General features: G+C 40.5%; 2 protein-coding genes across 2 annotated transcripts; both read left to right on the forward strand.

Annotated features, from left to right (window-relative positions):
• The first annotated feature begins 1,607 nt into the window (after positions 1–1,607).
• Positions 1,608–3,424, forward strand: LOC115627674 (protein sisterless A). Its single transcript, XM_030523416.1, has 2 exons — positions 1,608–2,211; positions 3,387–3,424. The coding sequence occupies exons 1-2, from the start codon at positions 1,608–1,610 to the stop codon at positions 3,422–3,424; spliced, it is 642 nt and encodes a 213-aa protein (XP_030379276.1).
• Positions 3,425–10,069: 6,645 nt separating this feature from the next.
• Positions 10,070–12,557, forward strand: LOC115627675. The gene is made up of 4 exons (XM_030523417.1): positions 10,070–10,141; positions 10,403–10,858; positions 10,928–11,184; positions 11,453–12,557. The coding sequence occupies exons 1-4, from the start codon at positions 10,070–10,072 to the stop codon at positions 12,555–12,557; spliced, it is 1,890 nt and encodes a 629-aa protein (XP_030379277.1).
• Positions 12,558–13,285: the final 728 nt, after the last annotated feature.

The raw sequence follows: 13,285 nt of genomic DNA on the forward strand, positions 1-13,285 counted from the left end.
CGACTTGCAGGCTGCTCATTGCTGCTCTCTATAGCTTTGTTACTCAAATATTGACAAGCAGATAAGCGGCTTTTGTGCATAGCCACAGAGTAAAAGATTAGAGCATGCCCAATCCAGTGGTGTGTCTGACGGTGATGCTCATGGATGCCATTACGTAAGGGAATGTGCACTTGAACTTGCCATCGTATTTGCCCAAGCTGTGGAATCTATGATAACGATACCTGAACATATGTAGTCGTATGTACATATATATTGACTTTATATCCACCTATTTGCCTGCCATAAATAGAGAAAGTGCTTTGGCAACCAATTGCATATTTGTATTATAAGTATGTCCAGAAAATCAATGCAATATAGAAATTTATGCCATTTATGCAGACGCTTAGACGCTTAAAAGCGCGCAACTTTTTGATTGTTTTAAAAAATTATACAATTATGCAAGTTTCTTTGATCGTTAAATTGATGCATTAAAAAAATAACAACAATCCACAAAATCATGGTATTTATTTACTGTTAAATGAATATTTCCCAAATTAATAACCTCTGCTTAAGTTTACCCAATTTATATTGTTTTTGTTTCAATTTGAAGATTTTGCTTTAGTTAATAAGTCAATAAATTGAAAACAAACTCAATATTTTTGAAGACACACAGACTTCTTTTGCAATTAATTAAATGTGTTACTTTCTAATGCAAATGTTAATCCTAATATCATATCATTAATTACAATGCGTTTAAAATGGTTACGGCTCAACATTTATCTTCTGTTTTACTGTCCAATTAACGATTTATGTCTTAATAAAGTGCACAAATTTTGGCCAAATATTGACAATTAACTTCAGGCTTCAAGGGCTTTTACCAACTATTTAACCTATTGTTTTGACGGTTGACCATTTGTGTTTCAATGAAATGCAATTAAAATAAAGTAAATTCAATTCGACATTTATATTTTTATTCAAGGTTATAAAAATAATTCCATTGATTTAATTTATAGGAATTGATTGAGGAATTCCTAATATCAATTCAATTCGAGAAACTCGTAGGCTTAATCAAGTCATATTATTGCTATTACTTGTATAGGAATGATTTTATAACAATTTAGTATTGAAATTCGGAACTCATTGGTATTACATAAATGTTAATTAGTATTCAGTTTATGCCACTTTGAAGTTGAAGCGCGTTTGTTATGCCTGTCCCTTGTATTTTGAAGTTTGAGCAAATCACGCATGTCACATCGCTAATCCATTTGTTTACATACAAAAGAGTGCGCTCGACCCTTGACCCTATCCATCCAGGTATGCCAAATTGGAGAGCAAGTGAATTAAATTGTGGTTTCAGAGTTGCGGACAGGTAACATGCTGGATGTTTTCGATGCGAAAACACAGTCGTAAAACCGTTGCAAATGTGACAAGTTCAATTCATAAACAAGGGTTTGCAGCACAGGTCAGGCGGGGGAGGTCAGTGTGGCTCGAAAGTGGTTGAGTTCGGTGGTGCGTCGGCTATATAAGCTGCGCCGCTTGGGCGAGGGCCAAACATACGCTCTGCACAGCTCGACGTGTGCACATCAGTGGCGATAGAGAAAAGATTGTTGATCGACATTAATCCGAAGATGGAACAGAATCTTTTTCTGCACAAATTCTATGCTCAGATAGGCGACGTGAATCTTAGATCTGCACCGATAATGGCACACCAATATCAGCGCCCGAGTCTCCCCCTCACAACGCACACAAACTACAGCCACAATAAGCCGGAACAAATCGACGAACTGGTGGCCGTGGAGCTGCAGCATCTCAAGACCCACTATGCTGACGAGGAGCAACGCTATGTGGACCAAATGCTGCTCGAGAATCCCATTGTGGTAGAGCGGCGTGCGGCATCCAAATCCGAAAGTTCAACAACAACAACAACAACAACGGAAATGTTGAATGCCACACCAGTGGCGATGGCAAATACAATGACAACCCATGCCAATGGACGCGATGTGCAACGCCAGCGAGCCGAATCCTGCCGCAAGTCACGCTACAACAATAAAATCAAAAAGGCCAAGCTCCGCTTTCGCCACAAGTTCGTCTGCAATCAGCTGGCCGAGAGCGCCAATGTGCTCGACTATATACGTGGAGTCATTGCGCAGGCGGAGACTCAACTGCTGGCCCGTGGCTTCAATCGGGCGGCCCTCGAGCGCATGCGCCAGAACTTCGGCGTCGATCGCTGCGGTGCGACCACAACGACGACCATCCCGAGTCCAGCGATGATGGAGTAGATTCCTGAGTCTCAGCTTGGCACTTTCTTAGTTTTACTTGTACAGTTTGTGTATCTTAAACTTGTTGGTTGTACCTCACTTTTTTTTTTAAATTAATTAATCTATGAAATAAATTTATCATTATTTAATTGTAATTGAAACATGATTCTTTTCATTATTAGTTTCCTCATATTAGAGTTGGTGCAGCTTTGAAATGTAGCAGAAATATGTATAGAAATATTATATATAGTAGGGTCAGTGATGTGTCTAACTTTAAATTATCACCTTAAATGATATTTTCAAAATGGGGATATAATATAAATGTATATAGCTTAAATTGATGAGGAGATTGTTTTCTGCTACAAGAACATGGAATGCTCATTATTAAAATGGTATAATCATGGAAAGAAATATACCAATTGCCATCTGAAAGAGCAGCAACTCAGAAACGCATCTTGGAATTGTATTCGTATGTACTTATGTCTGTTTTTAACATGTGAATAGCGTTCTAGACTTTAAAAAAACGCAATATTCTAAACTCTCAAGGAGTTCACATTTATTGAGATATTACGGTACATACTTAGTAATTTTGATATGTTGTGTGTGTTCCTAGATGTTTCCATGCTTGTGTGTGCGTTAACGATAAGGTTGTCCTGTTGAACGTATTACGGATCTTAGTTGGCATCTTCCCGACGTCTCGGCCGCAATTCTTCTGGTACTTCTATCGCATCTCGTTCCCTCTGTGAAATCGGAGGTGGAGGTGGCGATGAGCGTCCAAAGTTAGGATAAGCTGATTCATCTACGGCATAGCGGTTGAATAGAAAAATATTTATAAAAAAATTTCATTTCCTTACGCTAAGTAGTAGCTTCATTATATACTTATGTATGTACATATTATTTGTAATTCTTTTGTGGAACATCTGACCAATTGCCTTCCGTAACTCAAATGTTGCCGATCGCATGCATATTTTGGGGTTTCAACTAAACTAGATTTATGTATGTCGTCGTGGTTTCTTTAAAAACTGTTTTTGATATTATTCCTCATTGCTGGGCTATTTTTTCAATTATTTCGCTTTTATTTCGCTGCCAAAGCAGTGTTGGAAGATGTGGAATTTTATATCTAAAATTTGTTTGCTCGTAGATTGGAAGTTACTTCTTCTTTAGATGCCATTGAAATTCACATCTAGCTGTGAAATTTTGCAGCATGTAATCCAATTTAAAGCCCGCGGAGCCACACACACACATCAGGGATACAGATACAGACGCAGGCAAATCAAAGTTGATTTCAGTGGCAGGGAACGAGAGACCCAAACGGAAGCGGCATGGCACGACTTGGGATGGAATGGTAGGGTAGGGTATGGCATTGCATTGCAGCCGAGAGTTCAATTGTGTGGCAAGGGTTCGGGAGCTATGGATGCTGCAGGTGCTAGGCGGCGTCGCACAAATCCGCATTGATTGCGTTTTTCCAACAATTTGCGCGCCAAAAGACGCAAATGCAACGGAAGTAATAGCTGCCAGTCAACCAGGGAGTGAGTCAGAAGATAGCAAGCAACCAAGTTTTCGGCGAAATGAAGTGGAATTAAGTGCAGAAATGTTAAAACGCAGTACCATACATACAACAATGGCAACGAATTGAATTTGTGTTACAATTGCTGGTTGAAGACATGCTCCATGGGGCAGATGGGCGATTCGTTAGCCACGCGGGCTGCCATAAAAAATCTTCAATTTTTGCATCCCTAAATCTCTTAGCCAACACAAAAGGCTTTGGGATTGTGCATCAAATAAATAGTCAGCACGTGTTTTTGTGTAGATTATATAACGAGATTTGCCACAATTTATTGAAATACTACCATGAATTAGAATATTTGATAATGCTTAAATTATTGTTAATCATTTCGTATTTATATTTGTTTGAGCACTTGTGGTCCTTTTTGCAATGAAAAGAACTCGTTTTGTTATACATACACTCAAAAAACACTTAACCCACTAAAGTCAACCAATATAGTGTCCAATGTACCAACATTCGGACAAACCTGATTTTACTTTAATGAGAATTTTAAGAAGAAAGTCCATTAGTTGATGTAAGCAACTGCCTCAATACATTCTTGCATAACAATGCAGCTGATAAAGCACCACCTTTAAAATATCCTTCTTTATAGTAGATCCTTGCCCATTCAGTTGCATGATGTTTTTACGTCTTTCCTAGAACTCTTGTTTAAAAGTTCTTAGTATATTGGACACACTAGGATATGTGACTACAAATAAGCTCTCGAAATATTTTATTCCAACTAATTCAGTCTATTTATCGGCTTCATGAATATCTTCTTTTGCGTTTGCGTTTTCATAATTTAAAACACGAACAAGCAAGTGCATCAAAGTTAACATCACCAGATGGTTCATCTGACTTACTTGTATTATAGTATAGTACTCGTTTTTTCCTAAATAAATAATTGTGGCTCGGCCGTCTGTTTCCAATAATGACTAAAATATTTCAAGAACCCGTTTTGTTTTGTGTTTTATGAAGTTTTTGTACAATCCAATTTAAAAATTACATACTTGTAATTTTAAAAACGTTGTACCGACGACGACATGGGCTCTGAACGGTTTTCTACCATTTTGAAAATTATGGCTATACCTATCTGGTCGAACGCACGGTTTTTAAAAAGTATTCAAGTACACACTATATGTGATTTTTCTTAATGATTTTTGAATATATAGTAGTGGTCCAATGAATGTCGCTGGAAGACTAAATTCGATTCAGATTTATCTTCTGGGCTTGAAGAACATCTACTGGTTACAGCCCTCGTTTCAAATGCATTTTTCGCATGCTACGTGCAAATGATTTCATTTCACTTGGTTGCGCTGCTTTTCATTCGACGGAATTGGGTCCACGCCCCCTTCGCCCCGTTCGCCCGCCGAGGACGCGCTGCGACACGCACATCGTCTGACTGTCCGTCAGACTGTCGGACTGAGTGTCGCCTGTTCGGGTCAGCCAAGTGCACACAACGGCCTCGTCACAATAAATGGCCAGGCGTTTAAAACTTAAAGTTGCCAATTTGATTTTATCGCATGCCATAAATGTGGGCGAACAGCAGCAATGGCCCCAGAGGCCAAAAACAAAGGAGCCACAATTTTGGACAGCTTCGACCGGTGGTGGTGGCTGATTCAGTGGCTCAGCGGCTCCGCGGCTCAGCTTGCTCGACAACGGCTGCAGCAGCTCTTAATAGCAATTGTTTTGATGCACTCGCCAACATTCTCCTTAACGTCGCCATCAACGTCTTCGGCTGGCGAATAGTTCTTGGCGTCCACAAATGAGCTGCAACGCACACCTGGTGTATGAGCGATAAAATTGAATGGTAGCATACACACATACACACACACACTTGCACACACACACACACGCACATACTCCAGGTAAAGTTTGTAGATACAGTTATAAGGCAGTAGAGTCGAAGCATTCTATTCAATGCACGTCCTTAACGCGATGAATTGCTTTTTCAATTTTCCAATTTATTTTTCATTTTGAAAACTACGCACACACACATACACACACACACACACTTGCAATCACATTCATGCGACGACGCGTCGGTGAAGAAAAGTGTGCCAAAGTTTATTGATGGTTTTTGGCAAGGGGGGGAGGGGGGGGATGTGTACGGGCGCCCAGGAGGTGTTTTGGGGCGTAGTAAATAGCCACACATACGAACATACTTATAACACACACACACACACTCAAAAAAGAAGCTTACTTTTTGACGCTCACATTTGCACAGTGTGATTCAATTGAATTGATCCATTTCGAGAATTTCAAGTACTACCAGAATATATAAATAAAATCATTGTACAATCGAATGCATTCATGAATAAAATATCAAATTTAAATTTAACAAGAAAGGAATGCTAAAGTCGAGCAGGCTCAACTCTTATATACCCTGTACCACCCCACAAAAAAGAAATTAAATTAATTAATTAATTTTATTAAATTAATTAACTAAATTAAATATAAAATATTCCATACATGCATACATACATTTACATCAGAATCGTATCTATGCGTGTTTGTGTACTTGTACATATGTATGTATGTGTGCATTGGGACTGGTTATGTGGCTATAACTTTCTTTCCGATCATTCTATTATAATGAAACTTGGTATACGGCTATATAATCACTAAATCACCTAATGTGACTACCAAATTTTAGTTTAAAATTCCAAGAATTACGGGAATTATAGAAAATCGTTAATAGGGGGGAGTGGGGGGTGTATCAGAAAAAATAAACAAACTCGATCTGCCTAGGGCTTATAGGAACCTTGATACCAATTTTGGTTATCCTAGCTCTTGTACTTACTGAGATCCTTCCGCTCATACAGACAGACGGACAGACAGACACACAGACAGACGGACATGGCTATATCGACTCGTCTTGTCATCCTGATCAAAAATATATATATACTTTGTGGGGTCTGCCACGCCTCTTTCTGCCTGTTACATACATTCGCACAAAACTAGTATACCCTTTCACCCTTTGAGTACAGGGTATAAAAATAACAACTCATAGAGACGATATGGAGTTTATTTTTAGAAGCTTTCTAAACCAAATAACCGACTTATCTCTTGGTGATGAATTTTTATCAATAATTGAACGAATTATTAATATGTATGGAATATTTTTGTATACTTAATTAAAATAGTGAAATTTACTTTACAACTTTAAATTTAAAAATAAAAACTCATAGAGACGATATGGAGTTTATTTTTAGAAGCTTTCTAAACCAAATAACCGACTTATCTCTTGGGGATGAATCTTTATCAATAATTGAACGAATTATTAATATGTATGAAATATTTTTGTATATTTAATTAAAATGATGAAATCGTGCTTGTTTTATCATTTTCCAATAACAATATATAACGTATATTCCACATTCCACAACTTTCAGACTAATTATGAATCTTTTCCAATATGACATATTTTGGTCTTCACTTAGAGATGAATCGACTGAAAATACATCTGGTTGATAGCATTTATTTCCAGATAATTCAGCAAGCATTTTCTAACAAACGCTTTTCCTATATTAATATATTAAAATGCTCAATTTCGATTTAAGTTGAATTTTATTCAAAACAAACGAAGTCTAAACACTTAGATGATTGAGGTATTTTCATATTTAGGGACCACTGTTCAAGAAATAACGGTGGGGTGCAAATCTCTGTTGAAAACGCATTTCACGCGACTATTTGCGCTTCGTTTCCTCTGCTATCCAATGCCTGGCTGTCCCCGCCTTGCCCCCATACCCGACATCAGCATCATCATCAGAATCGCCATCACCATCATTCACCATTACCCTAACGGAGCCACCACCCACCCCACTTCGAATATGTATGTTCGTACATATAGTACATATAACGGTTGCTTTTGGCAGTGCTCGTTGCTGTCGTCGTTTGTTGTCCTTGTTGGTCGGCTCGGTTTTGACTTGAGTTGATTTCAAATGAATTGGCTTTTCATTTTTTCATTGCCGCCGCCAGTAAGGGCAGTTGCCGATTTGACGCTATCCCGCCTTGGTTGTCGGCTCGTCTTGTCTGGGCGTCGACTTGGTTGAGCCGCCCGCGCCTTAGCCATATAAATCAGTGTCGCGTATTATGCGGATTTGCGCTGGCCAAGCAGACAAATGGGCCACGAATGATGTGCGACAGCCACATTAATACACTGGAAAAAATTATTTCGGAAAATATATTTGCATTCATTGCATTCATATATCTACCTACATATTAGCACCTATTCGTTTTTACATTCTGTACGCCTCCCATAGCGAATCCTCTCGTTTACCACCTACAAGAGTTTTAATACCTCATATGTCATATTAGTTTGGAATTTGCGGATTTATCCGTAAAACGTATTACGTAAAACAAGATAGAACGCTACAGTCGAGCAAGCCCGACAGTAAAATAGCCTGTACACTCCACAAAAAAGAAAAATTAAAAAAAAAAAAATTAAAAAAAAATTAAATTATTAAAAAAAATGAATGAATGAATTAATTAATTAAATTAAATTAGAATACATGTTTATGTTTAGTTTTAACAGCATACATTTACATCACGTACCTATGCGTGTTTGTATGCAGCACAAAGTTGAACCAAAGCAGCAACAACAACAACAGCTGCGGGCAGCGCTGCCGACAGAGCTGCAGGCAGCGCATGAGCAGCGCATGAGCAGCGATTTTACTTATGGCTATAACTTTCTTCAGAATTGACCTATCATGATGAAATTTGTCACACTGACACATTAGTACTAACTGGATGTACCTACCAAAATTGATTTCAAAATTCAGAGAATTACGGAAGTTATAAGTAAAAACACGAATTGCGGGGGAGTGGGGGGGTGCATCGAAAAAAAACTCAAACTCGTACTTTCTCGGTCTTAGGAGAATATGGAAACCAAGTTTGGTTATTCTAGCTCTCATACTTTCTGAGATCCTTGCGTTCATACGGACAGACAGACGGACGGACGGACAAGGCTATATCCACTCGGCTTCTCATCCTGATCAAGAATATATATACTTTGTGGGGTCTGCCACGCCTCCTTCTGTGTGTTACATACATGCGCACAAAACTAGTATAGCCTTTCACCCTTTGGGTACAGGCTATAAAAACAAGATGCAGTCCGCAATTTAGTTGTAGCTTTGGAATTGTAGATAGAATGGGCAATGTTCTGTATCGCGGGACAGAGTGGAGGAATTTGCATTGCCCCAGGGTTGGGAGAGTCTACATATAATACTTTGACGGTCGGCCGTCATGCTGATCAAGAATATATAGTGCATATGTACTATTTATGCTGTTAAGCCTTAAATTCTTTTAATATTTGATTTTCGAATTATTTGGGAAATCAGGTATAGTTCAATACAACACTCTACTTGTCCAGTTTAAGGAGCAATTTGCGTAGCTCCCAAACTATTTCCAAATCAATCATTTTACACTGTACCCAAAGGGTAAAAGCGTATACTACTTAGTTGTGTGTGAATGCATGTAACACACAGAAGGAGGCATGGCAGACCCCACAAAGTATACAAAGTATATTCTTACTCAGGGTGACAAGCCGCGTCGATATAGCCATGTCCGTCTGTCTGTCCGTCTGTATGAACGCAAGGATCTCGGAAAGTATAAGAGCTAGAATAACCAAACTTGGTTTCCAGGTTCTTCTAAGACCACTTTCTCGGTCGAGTTTGAGGTTTTTTTTTTCGATTCACTCCCCACTACCCCGCAATTCGTATTTTTTCCATAACTCCCGGAATTTTGTACTCAGATTCGGCAAATACCTCCAGTTAGTGATTATGAGTCTGAATGCCAAGAAGAAATTTATAGCCATAAATACAAGTATATTCTCTGCCGGAACTCTGCCCGCAGCTGTTGTTGTTGTTGCTGCTTTGGTTTACACGCAATAAACACGCATAGACACGTTGATGTAAATGTTGAAACTGTACATAAACATGTCTCTTCTGTATGTATGTATTGATTTTACTTTTAAAATTTAATTAATTAATTTAATTTTGTAAAATAATTAAATGTTTTTAAAATTTACTGTTTTTTGGGGAGTGTACAGGCTATTTTACTGTCGGGCTTGCTCGACTGTAGCGTTCCATCTTGTTTTTCTTTCACTGTGTGTATTTACACTCGCTCACACACACACACATACACACACACACATACAGGCACGCGTACGTGCGCATATCGTAAAAGCGATTTGCGCCAAGACATAAATTTCCATATGGCAGAGTAAGGAAATCGGAGCTGGGACAAAAGCATGCCACGGAAGGGGGCACAATGGGTTCTCACAATGGGAAGCACATGCGAGTCGAATGGTAGGTGTTTGCACAAGCCCTTGGCGGCCCTCAATGGCATGGAGCCGGTATTATGTCAGGGCTCCAATTAGCGACCGCTGGCCAAACAAAAACACTCACACACACACACACACACACACGAACATACCCATTTGAAGAAAATTGCAGGTGTCGAAATTCCAACAACATACATGTCTTCGAAGAAGTCAAGTGGACAAGTTAAGTGGGCAAGTGGCGGCGTCGTTTTCAATTGGGACGCAGACACAGGCATGGCAAGTTGCCGACTCCTTGTGGTGCCAACTCAGTTGCTGCTTTTCTTGTTCGCTCAGATAGTCTTGCCAGTGTATGGAGCGCCTAGCGCTGCGGAATTGGACGTGTTGTTGGAGGCCCCAATGCGGGATGTGCCGGAGTTGCTGTTGCTGCTGCGTCGGCAACACTTTCAAGTGGATGCAGCCAATGATTATACGCTGTGGTTTCTCCACCACACGCGTGTGCCTCACAGCGTCCACAGCTATGATGCCCAGACATGGGCTACTTGGAGCAATCGTGAAAATTATGTGATGGCGACGACCGCTTCTCAATTGAGAGCGAACGCAGGACGATTCATTACACGGGCTGGTGTCTTTTTTTTCATCATCATGGAGGAGCAGGAGAATGAGCAAAAGCGTGGAAGGGTAGAGGAACGTCAGCAACTGGAGCAAAGCTTCAGGCAGCTGTGGACGCAGCAAAAAATATACAACACTTATATACTCACGGATGATGGGGTCTGGCACTACGATCCCTTTGCTCTCCACTCCGAAGAGGCTGCTGCTGCTGCTGCTGATCCAGCTTTGCAGTTTGAGCTAAAGCAGGAGGCGGAGGAGGAGCAGCAAAGAGGTCGCCTGGTGCGCTATGTGGGCAGTCAGCCGCTGCAGCGTCTTTTGTTTCGCAATATGCGTGGCTATCCGCTACGTGTGCAGATCTTTAAGTCGGTCTATGCTCGGCCGGAGATCGATGCAGCTACGGGCAATATCGAGCGTGTGACGGGGGCAGATGCGTTGGTGGCAGAATTGCTGAGTGAACGTCTCAATTTCACCATGGTATTACAGCAGCCGGATCGCAATTACTTCGGGTGCGTTCCATTTTGAAAATTGATTAGCCCCAAATGTTAAAAGTATTTAATAAGCATGTTATAGGAAGTGGCAATGCAAGTAGATGACCGTAATGATGATAATCGAAATACAGTGAAAACTCTGTTTTAGAAAAAGAGTCCGTCGAAGAGAGTGTCCGGATAAAAGAGGTGTCCGTTGAGGGAGTTTTCACTGTATACATACATACTTGTATGTACTTATATCTGTTTATGGCCTTTAAATTAAGAAATTCTTTGTTTGTCTTTTCAGCGAACGCTCCGCGAATGGCAGCTACAATGGTGCAATTGGTTCTATAATTGCCGATGGCCTGGATATTTGTCTGACCGGCTTCTTTGTCAAGGACTATATGGTGGATGAGTATATGGACTTCACGGTGGCCGTATACGATGATGAGCTGTGCATATATGTGCCGAAGGCAATGCGCATTCCACAGTCCATAGTTCCCATATTCGCTGTCGGCTATGACATTTGGTCGGGCTTCATACTGAGTGCCTTTGCATGCGCCATCATCTGGATGATGTTCCGTCTGGTGAACCTACACTTGGGAATTGTGAAGGCGAAGGGACGTCGATTGTGGCGACAGGCTTTGCGCATTGTCGTCGACACGTGGGTGGTGTGGGTGCGGGTTAATTTGTCACAATTCCCCAGCAGCTATTCGGAGCGTATTTTTATTGCATCCCTTTGCCTGGTCAGCGTGATTTTTGGTGCCATATTTGAATCCAGTTTGGCAACTGTCTACATTCATCCGATGCATTATAAGGACATCAATACGCTGCAGGAACTGGACGAAAGCGGGCTAAAGGTCGTCTATAAATACACATCCATGGCCGATGATTTGTTCTTTAGCGAGACTTCGCCCCTTTTTGCCAGTCTGAACAAGAAACTGTGGTGGAATCGTGATCTATATGCGGATGTCATCCATCAGGTGGCAACATATGGAGGCAAGGCGGGTGTTTCAAGATATTCCTCGTTGATTTTGGAGTCCACGCATTTCCTGCTAAGCGGCCGCGTTTGGGTGATTCCTGAATGTCCCAAATACTACACCATTTCGTATGTGCTGCCTAAAGATGCGCCCTGGTCTGATGCCGTAGATGCACTGCTATTGCGCATGCTCAATGCGGGCCTCATCAAGAAATGGATCGATGATATGAAGACCGAGGTGGATATTGCCATGCATGGCAAAACGCATGAGTCGACGGACGAGGGCAGCACCTTTCGCGTACTCACCATCGGGGACCTACAGCTCGCTTTCTATGTAGTGCTCTGTGGAAATCTGTTTGCTGGCTTGGGCTTCCTGGCGGAGCGAGGCTGGGCGCGTTGGGACCAAAAGCAGGCCACAAAACACAACCAATAATTAGACTATACTAATATTGTTCTATACTATGTGCTGGACAGCTCGCACTCATTGTGAAGTTGTGCTGGCTTGTCGTGTTTGCCAACTCATTCGCGTCCCTTAGGCAAACAAATTCCGCGCCTATTTGTTTGCGGGTTCAACGTTTATCCTTGCGGGGTGGAACCTAGTTACCCATAATTCTCTTCAACATTGATTTGTAATGTTCTTAAAACTTGCTCCTTTCTATTGCCTTATATATAATTTACAAATACTTAACGAAACTAACTCATCACTAAACTGTACAACAGATTATTCACATCTGACAATAATAAATAAGTATATTAATAAATATTTGAAAATCCTTAATAATTCTGTAAAAAAAAACAAAAACTCACTAAATGACTATTTAGCTTCAGCAAGTGGCTCTAAGGATATCCAGCAGGCAGATCCGATAGCCATCCGGAACTTTCATAGGAATTACATTTTCGTCATCTGATGAGCTTCCTTCACTCAATAAAATGTTTCCTATTCAAAACTTTTGTACATTTATTTAAATATGACGACATATATTACACTTAATAATTTAGATATGCTGATGTGTTCCTAGATGTTTCCACTCATGTTACCATGTTGAACGTATTACGGATCTTAGCTGGCATCTTGCCGACATTCTTCTGGTACTTCTTCTATTACATCTCTTTCGCTCTGTGGAATCGGTGGTGGAGGTGGGAGTCCAATTTTAGGATAAG

This window comes from Scaptodrosophila lebanonensis, unplaced genomic scaffold, assembly GCF_003285725.1.
Source record: "Scaptodrosophila lebanonensis strain 11010-0011.00,11010-0021.00 unplaced genomic scaffold, SlebRS2 tig00000096-arrow-pilon, whole genome shotgun sequence".
Taxonomy (NCBI): Eukaryota; Metazoa; Arthropoda; class Insecta; order Diptera; family Drosophilidae; genus Scaptodrosophila; species Scaptodrosophila lebanonensis.

What these genes read in the sequence shown, in the direction of transcription:
- LOC115627674 (XM_030523416.1), top strand. Translation starts at nt 1,608, where the DNA reads ATGGAACAGAATCTTTTTCTGCACAAATTCTATGCTCAGATAGGCGAC. An exon ending in CTTCGGCGTCGATCGCTGCG is followed by an intron (nt 2,212 to 3,386) that starts GTGCGACCACAA and finishes GTAGATTGGAAG; the next exon opens with TTACTTCTTCTTTAGATGCC.
- LOC115627675 (XM_030523417.1), top strand. Translation starts at nt 10,070, where the DNA reads ATGGGAAGCACATGCGAGTCGAATGGTAGGTGTTTGCACAAGCCCTTG. An exon ending in CCCTCAATGGCATGGAGCCG is followed by an intron (nt 10,142 to 10,402) that starts GTATTATGTCAG and finishes TTGTTCGCTCAG; the next exon opens with ATAGTCTTGCCAGTGTATGG. An exon ending in TCTGGCACTACGATCCCTTT is followed by an intron (nt 10,859 to 10,927) that starts GCTCTCCACTCC and finishes CTAAAGCAGGAG; the next exon opens with GCGGAGGAGGAGCAGCAAAG.